Source organism: Ambystoma mexicanum, chromosome 2p, assembly GCF_040938575.1.
Source record: "Ambystoma mexicanum isolate Mex_15411 chromosome 2p, UKY_AmexF1_1, whole genome shotgun sequence".
Lineage (NCBI taxonomy): Eukaryota > Metazoa > Chordata > Amphibia > Caudata > Ambystomatidae > Ambystoma > Ambystoma mexicanum.
The window spans coordinates 598,618,136-598,637,500 of NC_090923.1; the positions used below are offsets into that span (position 1 = coordinate 598,618,136).

The 19,365-nt window shown below is 48.4% G+C and overlaps 1 protein-coding gene across 1 annotated transcript in view; it reads left to right on the top strand.

Moving 5' to 3' along the window:
- ZMYND10 (zinc finger MYND-type containing 10) overlaps positions 1-19,365 on the top strand; it is a 1,281,921-nt gene that overhangs the window by 608,769 nt on the left and 653,787 nt on the right. The window contains exon 5 of the mRNA XM_069644108.1: positions 3,497-3,649. Within this exon, the coding sequence (XP_069500209.1) occupies positions 3,497-3,649 (153 nt within the window). The remainder of the gene's footprint in view (positions 1-3,496; positions 3,650-19,365) is intronic.

The following is a 19,365-nucleotide window of genomic DNA, read 5'->3' on the forward strand; positions in this document are numbered from 1 at the left end:
GTGAGAGGGGTTGGGGGGGGACATCCCCATAGTAAATGATATTCTTTTTATTTATTTGTTTATTTATTTATTGAATAATAAATAAATATATAATTACTATGTGTTGGGAATGAGGGTGAGAGGGTGGTTGGGGGGGGTGTGGGGGGTGTCAGGGGGGTGTTGGGTGAGGGGGGGTTGGGGGGGGACCCCCCCATAGTAAATTAGACTCTCTTTGGTTATTTATTTATTGAAAAATAAATAAATAAATAAATAATTAGATTGTGTTGAGTATGAGGGGTGAGAGGGTGGTTAGGGGGTGTGGTGGGGTGGCAGGGGGGTGTTGGGTGAGGGGGGGTTGGGGGGGGGACCCCCCCATAGTAAATGATACTTTTTGTTGGTTATTTATTTATTGAAAAAATAAATAAATAAATATATATATAAATAATTAGAATGTGTTGCATATGAGGGGTGGGAGGGTGGTGGTGTGGGGTGTGGGGGGGTTGCAGGAGGGTGTTGGGTGAGGTGTTGATAGTGTTAAGGGTTTATAGTCATATTGTCGAAAAAAAAATGTCGACATTTTTTTTTCGACATTATGACTTTTTACATTAAAAGTATAGAATGTCGACATTATTATTTTCGACATTATTTTTTCGACATTTTTGTCTGTCGACATTTTTTTGTCGACATTATGACTATAAACCGTAGCATACAAAGGGGTCAGCATGGGTGAAGACGACCATATCTACCGAGACAACAACCCTTACAGAGCCAATATTAAGGTATGGCGCAGATACATTGACAACGTCCTTGTCATATGGGAAGGCAACAAACAATCACTCCTTGACTTCCACCAGTGGCTCAACCTGCAAAACACCCACATAAAGTTCATCATAGAGTGGGATTTCCAGTCCATAAATTTCCTAGACCTTCACATCTACCGTTCTGGGAACCTACTAAAAACTGAATTCTTTCGGAAACCAACGGATAGAAACAGTCTCCTCCATTTCTCGAGCTATCATCCACAGGGCCTGAAGTATAATCTCCCGTACGGACAATTCCTGCGCATCCGTAGAAATTGCACGGGCGAAGAAAAATTCAACCTACACACCAAACATCTACAAACTTGCCTTGGACAAAGAGGCTATCTGAAAAAATCTATAAAAATGGCAAAAAAAGAGCAGCAAACACAGACCGTTCCATCTGTCTCATCACCAAAACCAAGGATCCCGTAGACAGGACTGTGTGTGTCACAACGTTTAACCCGATAAGCAACCTCATAAAAACCACCATCAGGAAACACTGGCACCTCATCAAAAATGAAGGAAGTCTAGCAAAGAAACCACTATTTGCGTTCAGAAAGAACAAAAATCTAAGGGACACTTTGGTCCATACTTTTTTGGAAACCTCAAAAACCCCAGCGACATTATGGAACCTGCCACCAGTCGTGGGACACTACAGCTGCGGACACTGTTGTGGCCTGCCGCCACACGACTAACAGCAAGACTTTCACTTACAAAGATTTTACATGGAACATGACGAACCACACTAATTGCGAAAGTAGATATGTCATCTACGTCATCAAATGTCCGTGTGACATGATATACATCGGAAAGACCATCAGACCTGTTAAACAAAGGATCAACGAACATAGATCCTGCATTAAGAACAAAGTACAGGATAAACCCCTGGTTGAGCACTTCAACAAAAAAGGCCATACGCATGAACAATTCACCTGGACTGTGCTGCAACAACTGCAGCCCCATAAACGCGGAGGCAACATTGACCTGGCGCTCACAAAACTGGGTCCACAGACTAGACACAGTCTGCCACGGCCTCAACATAACCGTAGAGTGGAAACATTTTTGGGTCTAATCCATATTGTGCTCATTGGACCCTCGAAAAAATGTTATCCAGATGTCAGACGTTTGAACTGAGTACATGCATGTCACTAAACTGTATGAACCTATTAAGTACGGAATAGAACTGTGATCACATGTTGTGTCTAGCACTTGATATGTATTCAACATTATTGACTCTCACTGTGCACCAGATGTCCCATGCTCCATAACGCCTCTCACTAGTTTCCATTCATCACCATGGGCTCCTCAGCGCCTCCAGTAGACCGGACACTACATGTCCCAGCATCCTTAGCAGTTCCAGTAGTTGCAGTCCTCCACCGAGACCATCGTCCATTTGCGGAACGGCGAGGACCACTCCCATTGGTCCTAGCACCTCCCGTGCCATTGGCCCAGACACCACTCTGGGACTAGCTTATTAGCCATTCAGGTTGCATCTGTATGCTACAGCTACCATTACAGCAACAGATCCCCCGACGACGCATGTTGCTCTCACGGCTCGCGGTAAGTGCCTAAATCTAGCTCTCACGCCTCCAGAGACAGTGCCCTCTAAACCCAGACTAAGCATCCTAGGTCCACACCAGATTTTATTACTCTATACGTCGGTGCCACGATAACCAAATTACTCTCCTTTAATAATTTCCAAACAAGAAGCACTCCATCATGTCTGCCGCACTATTTTTTTTCTTTGAGCCTCAGAGTACATTTGACAAGACTGGGGGAGGATTGAAACTCTGGGGCTCTAGTTGTAATCAGTTCTGCCTCTCTTCACATATTTTGCTTATTGTTGGGTGCTGGGGGCACTGTCATCTTTTGTTTCCCGCTGGGTGCCACTCCATCTAGCTGTTTTTGCTATGTGCCTCATTTCTCAAATGAAGAGGCTGTTGAAGGCAGCCCCCAGTCCAACTCAGCCAGCTTTCAGTGTTCCTCTGCATCCTATTCACTCTGTATGGTTGCAGGCACTGTGCCACATGCCCTCTTGTATCATAGAATAGAGAGCTGTGGTTTAAGGCTAGCTTGGCACCACTCCATTTCCAATTCCCATGACTGTGAGCAGGGGTATTGGGAAGCACGTCTATTTTAATGGCTATGGGCTCTTTCAAATTTGGGAACCTCACTCTTGGTATCTCTGCAGCAATCTTTATCCACGAAGCCCTTCCTTTAAGCTCCTCTGCAATTTGGAACCTGACAGTTATCGTGCAGATCAAATAAATGCTGCCATTTTCAGCCCATCTGGCTTCCTACATCCTCAGACTAACATTTCATAAAAACCCTTTGTGAGCTGGCAATCGTAAGCCTTTCTCTGTGCTTTTGTCATGTCTGCCCCACCCTTTCATCATCGGTTTCTGCCCTTTCTCCTTATTTTCTTTTTGTGTATGGCTTCAGAAATTCCTGCTCTGCCCATCCTCCATACCCACTATTTCTTTTTCCCAGTAGTTCAAGGTCTCCATACACTTACACCATATACCACTTTTCCCATTAGCAGTTTCTGTTCTCTTCACGCATCGCTGTCCTCAGCAATTCTTCCTACCGGCGTCTGAATCTGTTAGCTGCAACCAATTTTTGTTTAGAAGATCCATTATCATGACTGCTCTGTGTAGACCGATTTGCAACTACTCTCTCTCTAAGAACACTTAAATTATCGCTCTCTCTTCTCATAGGAGGTCTGCGAAGCCGCTGAAGATGCAGTCCTAGATCTGATTGACTATTGCCACCGGAAAGTGGCAATTCTGGCAGCTCTGACCATAAATGGAGAAACCCCAAAACATAGCCGACTCCTTCCGGATGGTCTCAGCAGTATATCAGACCAGAAGGTAAGTGAATGACTTGGCACATAAGGGATGTTGAGGTGAAGAAGATTGGAAAGAATACCTTTGAGGGGGGGAAACACCAAAAGAGTTATGAGAAAGGTTAGACTGAACATGCCCCTTTAAAGTGTGCAAGTGTGAAGATAGGGGACTGACAAGCTAAGAATGAGTAGAAAGGGAAATTGGGGCATCAGCCAAACCACCCTTTTGTCTCTGGTACTGCCAGAGGTTTGGAGTGGCTGAGAATAAGAGACATCCTCCAGTGATGCCATTTTCTTGAGTGATTAGGTCGGCAGAATGAAAAAGTGCAAGCATTTTTATTTTTCCCCCTGCACATAACTAAACTGTTGTGTTAATTGTGTCTTCTCGCAGTATTCCAGAGACTACTGTTTAAACCATTTGCCCTGACAATCATCAAGGCCCCTTAATTTATCTTCATAAGCGTTAACCAGTTATCTTTATCTAAACGAGCAAATGGTTAAAAGGTTAATTATATGGGAAAAAGTGCACACATATACTGCTAGACAAGAAATATCTGCGGCTTCACCCAACTACTCCCGACTACATAAGGATTACTCATTTAAGTCGCTCAACACAAAGAATGAGTAAGAGTAAGGCACAGGAACACTAGAAAATATCTGGCTGTCCTCTGTGGCACAATTGGGGAAACCTATGAAACAGCACTTTAGCAACAATGGTTCAAGATATTGCACAATTGTCACTGACATTTCCCACTTTGGCTACTGGGTGCAAGTAGTGTTAATGAGCAGTAAAGAATAGGAGCAGGCGGTTAGTGATCAGACCAAGGTCAGGAAAACGAAATGTGCTACTAGTGTATTTTGCTTCCATCTGGCTGGGAGCCTGTCTCTGGAGTTATCGAACCTACACCAAGAGATTTAAGTTTTAACTGCCTCTATGCAAGGCATCAATTCGACTTCCATGCAGTGCTTAGTTTTTAACAAATAAAATAGTTGCTAGCACCTGAATATTTCATGAAATCAACTGCAACGTTGGGGAGCAGCTTGCTGCCACTCCCTCTACTGCTGCTTCCCACACTGTCAACATATTTGTGGCTGCCGCTGCTACTCCCACTGGCTTGTTTGGTTGATGGATGCACTACCCGTGGCAGATGTTCGATTTACAAATACCAGTCAAAATAACATGAAATTACAGTTCATAATAGTTGTCTTTAAATGTGACAGCACATGTTTAACTGCTTGTTCTAACACATTATCTAGACTATCTAGCTACAGAAAATGGACCAAGCATGCTTTTGCCTTTCTTTATGATAAATTGATCAAGAAATGCAGACAAAATAATTACTGAACTGATGAGCAGGCCTGTCGAACAATGCAGCACGAATTTCCTGTATTAGTCCGCACTCTGCACACGCACCCATCATCGGCAGTGGCTTTTCCCTGGCATTGCCCTTGTGTTGGTGTTGGCTGGTTCACTGTTCCTTTGTTGTCCTCACTGTGTCAAGGAATTCCCCCTTTCTCACCTGGGAGCGATCCTTGTAGGATTTCCTGGGCGTTGTCTTCTTACGCACGGACCTGGTCTTGTATAAGCCCGTGCAAGCCTCTTCTGGCTCCAGCGTGCATTCAGAGCTCCAGGATTCAGACACTCCGGGATCCAGGAACCAAGAGGGTAAGCACACAGCACACGAGTCCGGGAAACAAGGAGGAAGGAAGAGGGTAATGGGAATGGAATTAGGAGGTCCAGGAACAAGGACAACAGTGTAGCGAACTACGGAGCGCACGTCTAGTCGCTGCTTGCAGTAGCATTGAGACGCACGGGCCTGCGGGGGCGCGGCCTATTTGTAAATACGCTACGTCTGACGTAAGGACAAGGAAGATGTTGCATGTTAGACGGCCATGTTGGGAGTATCAAGGAGTGCAAGCCCCGTTGTGACAAGGACCATGAGGTCCAAAAGGGGCGTGTTCTGCGGATCATGACAGCATGCCCCCTCCGAAGACTCGCTCCACCGGGTTTGCCCGGGTGTATGAGATGGTATCTTCTGAGCAATCGAGGGGTATTCAGGTTAGAAGCTGGTTCCCAGGTTCTTTCACTTGGAGGATATCCTTTCCATTAAACCAGGTATTGAAGCTGACCCCGTTTATACCTGGAATCGCATATTCGGGACACTTCATATTCCACTTGGTCGTTCACCACCACCGGAGGGGTCTGCAAGATTTCCGGGAAGATCGGATGTAGGGTTTTAATAAAGAAGTGTGAAAAACTGGGTGAATCTTCTTCAAGGAGTGGGGTAGCTTCAGTCGGTATGAGACAGGATTTATGATTTCCTTGACGGGAAATGGGGACCATAGTACCGGGGGGCCAGTTTGTTTGGCCGTAAGTGTCGGGGTAGTAGCTCCGAGGACAACCAGACTTGATCACCAACTGCATATGAAGGCCCTGGTCTTCTTTTAGAATCAGCATTTTGTTTAGTTCATATTCTGGCCTTCTCTAAGTGTTCCTTGGCTTCCTTGTGTACATTGATGAGTGTTTCCATCCAGGAGTCAACGGTAGGAACAGGTGTGGGATGTGGAAGAACAGAGGGTAACACTGATGGATGGAATCCTTGATTGCAATAAAAGGGGCTGGTGTTGATTGCCGACTGATCGGAATTGTTGTACGCAAACTCAGCCACGGGTATTAGGAGCGACCAGTCGTCCTGAACCTTAGTGGCGAAACAGCAAAGGTATTGTTCCAGGGTCTGGTTTACACGTTCCGTTGCTCCATTGGTTTGTGGATGATAACCTGATGAGAGAGCGCGTTAGATTCCCAGAATGCGACAGAGATGTTTCCAGAATTGTGAGACGTAGTGAGGTCCTCGGTCTGATATGATCTTGGAAGGAAGTCCATGTAGGCGGAAAATGTGTTCCAGGAAGATTCCATCTAGCTCTGATGAGACGGTAGTTTATGCAGGGGTGTAAAGTGAGCCATGTGAGTGAACAAGTCAGTGGTAACCATGATAGTCGTGTATCCCCTGGAAGGTGGAAATTCCACAATGAAGTCTATAGCGATGAATTCCCATGGTCATGTTGGTAGAGTAGGTTGTAGTAGGAGACCTGCTGGTCTCGTGTTATCGTGTTTGTTCTGACTACAAATAGAGCAGGCTTGGATGTACAGTTGTACATCTGTCTTCATTCTAGGCCACCAAAATTGTCTTTGTATAAAACGGAGGGTGTTGGTGATGCCACGATGTCCAGAATGAAGGGTATCGTGGCAGAGGTTGATTATCCTTTGTTGTAATTTCTTTGTGGGGATGACTAGAGCATTATCCTTGAACAAATATCCTTCTTTGATTCTTAGATTCCATTGATTCTTCCTTGAAATATCCTTCCAGAGTTCAGAGCATTGGGTTTGTATCCGAATTTCTTCAAGGAGACAGACTGCTTGGGCTACAAAAATCGTGTGGGGAAACATCTTGGGATAGGTCCGGTCTTCAATTGTTTCGTAGTCAGGACGTCAGGATAAGGCATCAGCAATTGTGTTCTGTGATCCGGGGACATGGTGGATGTGGAACTGGTACTGGGCAAAGAAGAAGGCCCAACGGGCCTGACGACTGTTCCTACACTCCAAGGATTGTAGATCTTGAAGATTCCGATGGTCTGTGCGGACCTGGACTGGATGTCTCGCTCCCAGGAGTAGGTGTCGCCATTCGGTGAAGGCTTGACGGATGGCTAACAGTTCCTTTTCCAGGACAGAGTAATGTGTCTCACTGGGAGTCAGAGTTCTTGAAAGATAAGCAATGGGGTGTTCCATCTTGTCCTCAAACTCCTGCTTCAGCACTGCTCCTATGGCGTAGTTAGAGGCATTCGTCTCCACTATGAATGGTCAATTTATGTCGGGTTGTGCTAGGATGGAGGCTTGAGTAAACTCTATCTTTAAACGTTGGAATGCCTTGTCTTGAGGTGTAGACCAGAGAAAGGGAGTGTCTTTCTTCAAGAGTGCAATGATCGGCTGAACAATCTCAGAAAAGGTGGGTATGAACTTCCGGTAGAAATTGGTTAGCCCCAGGAAGGATTGAACTTGTTTCACAGAAGTGGGAGCCGGCCAGGATAATATGGCTTTTACCTTTGACTGATCCATACCAATTCCTTCTGAACTAAGGTCAAATCCTAGGTAATGAACAGAGGTCGCATTAAACAGGCATTCCTCGGGTTTGGCTAGGAGTCTATGTTCACGTAGTCGTTGTGAGACAGCCTTAACATGTTTTTCATGCCTTAGAAGGTCCTTGGAATAGATCAGGATATCGTCCAGGTAGACGATGACGAAGATGAACAGCATATCGGAGAACACCCTATCCATGAAACGTTGAAAGACGGCAGGGGCATTAGCAAGTCCAAAGGGCATTACCAGATATTCGAAGTGTCCAAAGGGTGTTTGAAAGGCTGTTTCCCATTCGTCTCCTTCCCTGATACAGATCAAATGATAGTCACCCCTGAGATCCAGTTTCCTGAAGATTACAGCTCCTCTCACCGCTTCGAGGATATCCGAGATCAAAGGTAAAGGGTAGCGGTCCTTGAGGGTGCATTGATTTAATCCACGATAATCGAGGCAAGGTCTAAGTTCCTTGGTGTCCTTCTTGGGAACAAAAAACAATGAGGCTCCAGCTGGGGATTTCGATGGTTTTATGGTGCCATTTTCAAGGTTGGTATCCAAGTATTCTCGTAGGGCTCTCTTTTCAGGTTCGGATAGGATGAACATTCTCCCAAAGGGAATCACTGCTGAGGGTTCTGTGTCTATGGCTCAGTCTTCAGGTCTGTGAGGGGGTAGAGCCTGGACTATGGCAGTTGAAAACACATCAGCATAACTCTGATAGGCTTTTGGAACCGATACGATATTGGAAACCATGAGTGGAACTTGCTGATCTATTGATGGTTCTTTGGAAGGTGTCACGGATGATTCCAGGAATAGACAGTGAGACATACAAAACTCAGATCCAAGAAATAAGGATCCTGCTGCCCAGTTGATGTAAGGATTATGCTTCTGTAACCAGGGCATACCCAGGACCATGGGATAATGAGCAGACTTAATGATGTAAAATCTTCTCAGGTGATGGTTTATTGAAATTTGGATCTCTTTAGTTTGCAGGCTTATAGGCCCTGAAGTGAGGGGTCTTCCATCGATCGCTTCCACCGGTTGCATGGTACTTCGTGTCTCGTATGGAATGTGGTGACACGTAACCCAATCTTTATCAATGAATACTCCCATAGCTCCACAGTCAACCAAGGCCAAAATGGAGTAGGTCTTATTCTTGGATGGCGATAGAAGGGCCTGTACAATCACTAGGCTGTTTTGCCAGGAGAGTTCAAGGATGGAATAGACGTGGAGCAAACATCTCTCTCCCGAAGCCTTGCTCCATCTAGGATCGGGAGCTGGCGTTTCCCGAACGCCGAGGCGGGGCTAGAGGGTATTCTCTAACCAGGTGTTTATCTGAGGCACAGTACATGCATAGCCCCGTATGAATCCTTCTCATCCTTTCTTGCGGGGATATGGGTCCACGGAAGGCTCCTATCTGCATAGGTTCTGGTTCAGTAGCTGACCCTCGGTTTGTGTCAGTCTTGGAGGTAATCTCGAAGGATGCCTTCGGGGGGGGGTTACTTTGGATTTCCTTTTTTCTGCCTTTCTTTCCTGGATACGAAAATCTATTTCCATGGCAAGGTCCAAAAGGGCCTGTAACGAGCTTGGGCGAGCCACTCTGGCCAATTCATCTTTGATCTCCTCATTCAGTCCCCTTCTGAAAAGTGTAAAACTTGCTTCAGGAGACCAGTCAGCTTCCTTGGTCAATTGCTTGAATCGGGTTACATACGTAAGCATATCCTGGGATCCTTGATGAAAGTCTAGCAGGCGCTCCTGGGCACTATAGACCTGCTCAGGGCGGTCAAACATGTTTTTAAGGGCTTGTATGAAACCGTCCTAGTCATCCAGGAGGGCATCACCAGAATTGACTAAGGGCGTAGCCCAAGTTAGAGCATTTCCGGAAAGGTGTGAAATTATGAAGCCAACCTTAGCCCTAGGGGTTGAAAAGTAGTAGGGCTTAAAAGTAAAGTGAACCAAACAAGAATCAAGGAATCCACAAAGGGTTTTTGCCGACCCATCGTATTTGTCAACAATGGCGCCCAGCAATACGCTTTCCTCTGTGGCAGAATCACGGGATAGAACTAATTGTTTGAGAGCAGCGTTTTCCGCCTTTAAATTTTGTACCTCGGTCGTTAGTTCTTGCATGCCACGCATGAGATCCTGAACAGCCGCTTCCATGTCGTTTGGCGTCTCAAACTGTCACGGAATTCCCCCTTTCTCACCTGGGAGTGATCCTTGTAGAATTTCTTGGGCGGTGTCTTCTTACGCACGGACCTGGTCTTGTATAAGCCCGCGCGAGCCTCTTCTGGCTCCAGCTTGCGTTCAGAGCTCCAAGATTCAGACACTCCGGGATCCAGGAACCAAGAGGTTAAGCACACAGCACACGAGTCCGGGAAACAAGGAGGAAGGAAGAGGGTAATGGGAATGGAATTAGGAGGTCCAGGAACAAGGACAACAGTGTAGCGAACTACGGAGCACACGTCTAGTCGCTGCTTGTAGTAGCGTGCCGGCGGGGCGCGGCCCATTTGTAAATACGCTACATCTGACGTAAGGACAAGGAAGATGTTGCACGTTAGACGGCCATGTTGGGAGTATCAAGGAGTGCAAGCCCCGTTGTGACAAGGACCATGAAGTCCAAAAGGGGCGTGTTCTGCGGATCATGACTCCCTGTGTGGGGTGCCCTCTACTCCAATAATGGCACTGATTACTCTGCAGTATTGACTCCAGTCACATGCGTGCGGTGAAGACTCAGTGAGTTGGCTGCCTGACATGCACCTACATGCCAGACCACCTATGCTGGCTGCATAGCAGAAGAGAAAGGGGCAGTGCCCAGCTTAACATGGCCCTGCATCTTCCTTCTGAGTGCCCCCACCTGTAGAAGCACAGAAGAGTGGGAGCTGTGCATACATATGCCAGTTATACCACTGATACTGCATCAGTGATTCATGAACAGCAATGAGCCAGCCAGGGATAGAGACAAGTTGCCCATGCACACTGCCGCTTGTTGTGTTACTAAAACGTACTGATAGTTGAAATAACAAATTTGCCAAAACACTGCATCATAATTAAATGAGTGTGAGTGTTAGGCAGAAACCTGTGCAGTTCCCTTTGGGAACACTGCAAAAGATTTAGGACTACAGGTGTTAGCAGTAAACCCACTTGGTAGCAGTCTGTACCACCCAGATTTACCTGGTAGCTGTGGCTGAGCAGTCGGACTTCCCTCAAGAAGAGTTAGGCAGTATGCAAAGTATACACAATAGGCACTCAGATACAACAATACAAGCAAACACTGACCAGAGCTTTGGTATCAAAGTATATCATTATTTATTTAAAAACACACTTTTTGAAACACTCCAGCACTCTTATTGTAAAACACTCTAAACACTGTTACTATTATAATATATACAACCCTTATTCCTTATCAGACAAGTCTTAGTTAACACCACTTATTTCCAGGCAGAGGTGAGCACTTAACTATAGATGGCACGCCAATAAGTTCATGAAGAAGGGAGGGAAAAAGACAGAATATGGGAAGATACACCACTCTAAGATTTAGGAACACTTTTAGCAAGGCAGAAGAGCAAAAGTCACTTGTGAGCCAAAGTCCATAGGCTGAGCCCACTCTTGGAGAGAGCAGAGCACAAATGCGCCCAAGATCACACAGTTACACTAGGCTTTGAAAGTCTTGCAGAGAGTTCGAAAAGAGTTTAGAGAGGCTCAGAAAGGTTTAGCCAGGGTGTTCCAGGCTCACCCAGGTTCGAAAGCCGGGGGCTAAATCTACCCCGTACAGTCGGTGGCAAGGGAAGCCAGGTGCAACACGGTACCTTAAGTGGGAAGGATCCTCCAGCAGTGGCAGTTGTTCCTGGCAGCGGGTGCAAGTCTCGGCGTCGTCCAGGGGAAGTGAAGATCTCGACTTGGAGGGAAGAAACCAGCCGCGGAGTTTTCCGGTTAAAGATATTACCCTTTATTTCGCGGTCGTGGTAAAACGTGGTATTCCGGTTGCTGGGGTGCTTGGCACAGGCAAGGCGGCCACGAGGTGCGTCGGGAAGGCGAAAAGACGGTGAACTGGTTATCCCCACCAGTCAAAGGAAGAAGACTCTCCGGCGGGAGATCTCCTCTGTCGTTGGGAAAAGTGGTGAGAAGGTCCAGCAGGGCTCCACCGGTGGTGTCGTCGTGGCAGGTCGGCTTAGCTTCTCCCTCGTCGGATTCTTAGGTCCTGTGGTGACTTCTGAAGTTCCAGTCCCCAAAGCCCTGCTTTTATACAGAAACCCCCCATTCACTCAGGCTAGCTGTCACTCAAACATGCTAAGTGGTGAGCCGGCCGGCTCACCACTTGGGCCAATCAGGACGGAGTGCGAGTTGAGTTGCCTAGGCAGCTCAGTCCAGGGTGCCTAAATCCCCCTCCACCCCTCCTAAGTACCCCAGACAGAATGGCACCACTTTGGAGGGCTTCTGTGGAGAAGCCAATGAGGATGTGGTGCACACGCTCCAGAGCACGGTGTCTGACCTGGTGCGCGATATGAAGCGGGTCAAGGCGAAGTGCGATGACTTAGAGTCCAGATCCCGCAGGAACAATATCCGCATCGTGGGGGTCCCGGAGGCGGCCCTCAAGGGCAAACTGGAACATGCTGTTGAAAATCTCCTGAAAGACCTCTTGGGCAATCCTCAACTCTCCCCGTTTTTTACTATTGAGCGCGCTCATCGCGCACTGGCCCCCCGCCCCAAACCGGGCTATTTCCCCAGACCAATCATCGCCAAGGTTCTCAGCTTCAGGGATAGGGATCACATTCTACGTCTGGCTCGAGAGAAGGGTGAACTGAAATTTGAGTCCCAGACAATCCGTATTTTTCCCTTCTCTGTCAATGTCCAAATGGAGCGCAGACAATTCAATGGTGTGAAAAAACTGCTCAGGGAGAGGAGGGTGGAATACGCCATGTTGTTCCCCGCAAGGCTGAAGCTTACCCACCGCAATAAGTTGTACTTTTTCACGGTCCCAGAGGAGGCAGTGAAATTTATTGAGTCCCATATTCCTCTCCCTGCCCCTATCGACGAACCATCAGAGGAGGGTTAAGCGGGTTGGCCTTGCCCCGAGGCTTGAATCCCTTACTGTACTGATGGCCTCCTCGCCATCTGCATTTGCCTCGCAATCTCATGAACCCTTGTCTTGCATATCCTTTGTTTGCTGTAACTTGTTGTAATGTCTCCTGAAATTTAATATGTGACACTGGAGCACGAACTACGGTATATCTCACCGACCATTGGGGACTTGTAGTTCTATACCCTCTGTCTATCGTACTATGTTGTGGTGTCTCTTGGAAAATCACCATGTTTTCTGCTGTACGCTATACCGTGTATACCACCGATCAGTCATATTATTCGGGCTCACGGCAGCAGCGACCCCCGCTGCAGCTGCAACGCCGAGTTTGGCTTGTTTTGATCCCTGGTTGCGCCCCTGTTGGGCACGCGAGTGTGGGGTGCCCTGTTGGGGTTCGCACGCTCGCTTTGGTTTTCTGGGTGGGTACACGGGCACTGCTGAGTTGGGGGTGGCAGTGAGGGAGGGGGGGGTTAAGTTGTGGGGTGTTATGGTAAAAATGGCGAGATAGCAGTGGTTCATGGCCCGATGCAGCGTGTTACTGTTGGGGTGACTGATACTTATTTAACTGACTATGTCATGTGTTACTGGAATCCCCCTTAAAAACACTACTGAATGGCGGTTAGGTTGATGTCATGGAATATCAGAGGGCTCAGCAACTTCACGAAGGCGTGCAGGATTACTGCATATGTCCAGCGACACGGGGTCAAAATACTTCTCTTGCAAGAAACCCACTCCCTTGCTCATCTCTCGGCTTCTCTCGCTCCGGCATGGGGCCCCAACAAATTTTACATGGTGTACTCCTCACAGTCCAGGGGGGTCCTTACCTTGATTCTCAAATCCTTGGAATTCTCCCTGCGCTCCAGCCGTATAGATACTGAGGGCAGGTACGTGATCCTCCACTGCTTCCTCGCTAACACTGAATGCCTGCTCGTTAACACTTACGCCCCGAGTATCGATGCACCTGATTTCTTTGATCGCATTAATGACATCCTCCTAAGATATGTCGGGGTTCCAATTATTTGGGGGGGGGGGACATGAATCTCATCCTGGACTCCGAGTTGGACAGATCCGGAACCGCACCCAGGGTGTTGTCCAGGGCTGCTCGCCGCCTCCATGCACACATGGTGGCTGCTGGGCTGGTCGATGCCTGGAGAGCACTCTACCCTTTGTCTAAAGAGTTTACATTTTACTCCTCTGTCCATGACAGTCACTCCAGAATCAATCTCTTCCTTCTCTCTGCCAGGCTCATGGCCAAAACACTTACCACACAGATTCTGCCACGCACGCTGTCCGACCACTCCCCGATCACATTGGACATAGCCCTGCACCCGGCCCTCCCCCATCACTCTAACTGGCGCTTTAAGTCAGAGGCGCTCCAGGATATTGTCTTCAGGGCAGATATCCTCGCCGATATCACCTTGTTTTTTGACACTAACAAACGACATGACACAACAGATGGGGTGAGATGGGAGGCATTCAAGGTCTTCATCAGAGGCATGTGTATCTCCAGGGAGGCGGGGGTCCTGAAAGATATTAGAAACTCTTTACGCCGCTCTGAGTCTAGACTTGGGGGGCTTGAGCGCGAGTACGCTGCCTCCCCCTCCCCACCGAAGCTGGCAGAGATACGTTCTGAACTGGATAGATTTAAATCCCTTGCCCTCAGCGAGATAAGATACCTTGCCCGACCAGTTGCGGCCCGGAGGTATGGGGAGGGAGAGAGGCCGGGTAGCACCCTTGCTCGTCTTGTCCGGTCCGAGCGAGGCAGTGCCCGGATTGACAGTGTCATCGACAATAACGGAGTGCGACACTGGTCCGATCGGTCCATCCTTGAGTCCTTCGCATATTTCTACGCTACCCTCTATGCCCGACAGCAGGAGCACAGCCCGCAGGACCTGGATGCACTCCTCGACCGCATCCCAATGTCCCTCATATCTTTAGCTACTAAAGAACAATTAGATGCACCCTTCACCCTCGACGAGATCGCCTCGGTCATCTCCGCCCTCCTTAAGGGGAAATCTCCTGGCCCAGATGGCCTAACTGCCGAATTCTATCAAGAGCACGTTGCCCTTCTTGCCCCGCGACTTCATGAGGTCTGGGTCGAGTCCCTGCGCCTGGCCACCCTTCCCCAGACCCTGCGTGAGGCTGTCATCACTGTGCTCCCCAAGCCGGGTAAGCCTCTTGATGAATGCGGCTCCTACAGACCCTCATCAATACCGACACAAACATTTTCGCCAAGGTCATAGCTAACAGGTTCCTCCCCATCATGAAATATCTGATCCACCCGGATCAAAGTGGTTTTGTCCCTGCCCGCTCCACTGCATTAAACATCCGGCAGTTATTCAACGTTATTTCTAGGATAGACCCCAAAGCCAACGCGGTTGCCGTGACGCTAGACGCCCAAAAGGCGTTCGACATGGTCTCATGGCAATACCTGTGGGCGGTGCTGGTGAAGATGGGGATCGGCCCATACATGTTGGCCTGCATTAAACTGCTATATACTAACCCTGTCGCCAGAGTCCTGGTTAACTCTCACCTTTCAGCTCCCTTCACCCTTCATAGAGGGACCCATCAGGGCTGCCCATTTTCTCCCCTCCTTTTTGCGATGGCTATCGAGCCCATGGCGAATAGTGTCAGAGACAACCACACCCGTAAAGGTATACGGCTACGGGACACCCCTGAGATCATATCACTTTATGCGGACGACGTGCTCTTGTACATTAGAGACCCATCGGTCCATCTTGACCCGATCATTCGTGAAATAATCAAAATTGGCACCTCCCCGGGCTTCACTATAAATTGCACCAAATCGGAAATCTTCCCCCTCACACCCGCAACTCCCCAACCTGCATGCGAATTCCCACTTAAGTGGGCCCCCGAGGGCATCAAATACCTGGGGGTCCAGGTGTCCCTCTCGAAATCCTCTCTATTGGCTGACAACTATGGGGCGGCCGCGCAATACACTGAGACTAGGATGAAAAGATGGTGCCACCTTCTACTCTCACTATCAGGGAGGCTGTCCCTAATCAAGATGATCATAGTCCCAAAGCTCCTATATATATTTGCTAATGTCCCACTCTGGCCCGGAAAACAATACTTTGCTGACCTGCACGCGGGTTGCGCTCGTTTCCTGTGGCATTCCGGTGCCATGCGTAGGAAGTGGAAATGTATGACTCTGCCCTACGGGAAAGGGGGCTTCAATGCGCCCGATCTTACTCAGTACTGGATAGCCGCACAAGCTCAGCACGCCACTTACTGGTATCACCACCAGGACCCTCCTCCCCATGTTAAGCTTGAGAGACTCGCGACTGCGGAAGTAAATGTCATGTCCCTTATCCTCTTCCACTCGTATCACTCGGACGCCCCCGCTGACCCGGTGGCCTCCACTATCAGAGCGTGGCGACAGGTTCTGATGCCCTACTCCGACTCCCCCCCGTACTATAAATGGCTTCCCTTATGGTCGTTCCCTGGCCTCACCCCCACACAAGATAAGCTGCTGATGCGTCACTGGTTGGACCTGGGATACAGATCATTCTCCGACCTGTTCCCCGATGGGAAATTTATCACCCCTCACACCTGAGGGCCAGGGCACTCCAAGTCCTTTCTGGAACTGCTGCAATACTTTCGACTCAGAGCGGCTGTCCAGGACATGTGGCCCTCGTATCCTGAAGAACCCCCTGAGTCCCCAGAGATTTGCTATATTGCGAATTCCGCTGGGGGCAGGGGCATAGTGTCCGCCCTGTATAAAATGTTGATGGCGAGAGCCGCCGAACCCTCCCATGCTGTCCGGGATGCTTGGAGCCGCGATCTGGGGTTAGACATCACAGATGGTATGTGGACCAAAATGTGCATGCATACACGCAAGGTTTCTCTCAACTCCAGGGTCAGATGCATTCAATACAAGTTGCTCAATCGCCTATATTACACCCTCACGCGGTTGGGAGATTTGCACGGGACCACTCCCACTCCTGTCAGAGATGTAGATCCAGCAATGCGGACCACGCACACATGTTCTGGTCTTGTGGGGCACTGGCTCCGTTCTGGGACGCGGTGTTTGGGGCTCTCTCTGAGATGGTGGGATTCCGCATTGACCCTGACCCCCTGTCTCTATTATTCGGGCTCTGGCAGGGGACTGACGCGAAGCGGGCTGCTAGATTCCTGAATGTGGCTGCGATTGTGGCCAAGAAGTGCATTCTGCAGTGTTGGAAACAGCGATCCCCCCCCTTCACTAAAGATGTGGTTGAAAGCCCTCACTTGGACACAAATATGTGAGGAGGGCTACATCAACATGTTGCCTGGGAATGCTAGACCTAAAAATGTTTGGACCGAGTTCTGTGGCTACCTGAACAGAAGGGTTGACCTGGAGCTTCTGTCTTCTCCCCCATCTCCGGGGCAGGGGATGGACCATGCTGTAGAATGAATGGCCTGCTGGTATATGCTTGAGTGCTTGCTTTGCTGCGCCTTTGCTTCGACACCTACTCTTTTGACTTGTACTCTATGTTGTTACTGTAACATGTACCGTGCCTACCTCTGCTTCTTGCCAATAAAGAAAAGTTAAAAAAAATAAATAAACCGGCGGTATGTTCGCGGCTATCGTAATTAAATAAATAAAGATAGTAGCCTCGAACAATGGGAAAATCCCATAGAGAAATGTTTGCGGTTGAATATAAAAAGTAGTATCTACTGCCACCAGCCAAAACTTGATCAGGGGCGACAGAGACGTGCCCCCTCGACTAACAGACCCCGGGGCAATCGAATTGCCCCAGCCAGTACGTCCACAATATGATGGTTTGTACTGGTTCTGTTCAGAATTCAAGACTAGTAAAGTCAATGGTGACTTTACATGCCCTGGGAGACAGTAGTCAGTCCCAGGGTATGGAGTCTATACTGGGGGGCCACTTTGACACCCCTGTGTTACTGCATTGAGGGTGCTGTGTAACACACATCACAAAAACACATGAAGCCCTATGGAGTAAAAGACCCCATAGCCCATTAAACACAAACAGTCAAAGGAACACACTCAAATCATGTCCAAGAGTGAGGGTAAAAGAGTCTCACTCTTGGCAAGAGAAAAAAAATAAACCCCAAAAATCCAGCAAAGCTGCTGGGGGACTCACTAGGTTAGGAAATTCAGCCTAAACAGAGAATTCTCCCTAACAGTAAGACAAGAAGTGCATGTGCTCAGAAATAAGTCCTAGTGCGCTCAGCCCTTGCACTGAACCCATACATTAAGCGCAATGTGCATTTTATATATTTATCATCTGTGGTGAACCAGGAATGAGACGCGCGCACAGAGGACTCATGCTGTAAACTTGTATTCAAAACAAAGGGGTTGGAAAATGCCTCACTGTCCCTATTCTAGGAGATATTGCCCCGTCTCAACCAAAAACTAATGGTCTGTCCTGCGTCAAGATGTCCAAAGCAAAATGTCCTGTTTCCGAAATCCTATTCTAGCCCTCATATTCTAAATGTAACTCTATGGTGCTAAGGGTATTGGTTCGGCCTTGAACATGCACAAATGTTCAAAGTTCCAAAAGTAAAAGCTTACTCCAACAAAAAAGGTTCCAAATGGATCGTTTTCTCAGTTCCAGGGAATGGCTTCTTTCCACAGGTTTCGCTTCACCTCAGACAAGTTCAACAAGAATAACCAAGTTCTTTATAGGCCAAGAGGAGAACTCCCTCTCTCGGTATTTGCAATTTACTTCACAGACTTGGCTTTGCTTGGTATACTCTCCTGCCAGGGCCTCCTCATATAACACAACTCTTCTCTCAATATGAATGCTGATCCCAGACTCCCACAGTTTCTGAAGTTGCAACCTTTTTCCTATCCGTTCAACCTCCAACAGGTCCGAGATCCTTCTTCCAACTGCCTCCATCTCTTCCAGGGTTTCCCACCCTTCCAAAGTGACCTTTCAGCTCTTTCCACGGTGCGCGGCATGTCCTGTCAGAGCCCCTGTTTCTCATTGATCACAGAAGGCCTGCAAGGGCGCTATGACCCATTGGTAGTGGTACTAACTACTCTCGGCACCTCCTGCCTAACCTGCAAACAAGCCCCTTCCGAAGTGTTCCTGGATTGCCCAGTGAACTGACCAGCTCGTGAGGGACCTTTGATCTGGAATCGCTGCCGTCTCGAGTTTTGACTTGAGACTTTGGGAACCGTAAGCTCTTGGGAGAAGGCACTCTCCACACCTAGCATTTCTAGGTCTGGATTTAGGGGAGTCTGCCTGAACCCCAGCCTACGCAGTACCCGTCGGCCCGCTGTGGTGACGAGCTTCGTGGGTGCCTTGCTGCTGTGCCCTGCAGTGGAACTGGCTCGATCCCTTCCCCGGAACAGAGAAAAGGCCACTGTCCTGCCATGCGCTGAGGTCCCGGAATGCAGTCCCTGAAAGCCAGAGAGACGCGCAACTACTGGACTCTCGAACCTGCAAGCGAACTGGACTTGACTGGTGAAGTTTCGAGGTCGGTGAGTACTTGCAACACTTACCGGTAGCCCCTGGCACATCGATATTTTACGCACAATTGTATATTTGCACCGTCTGAA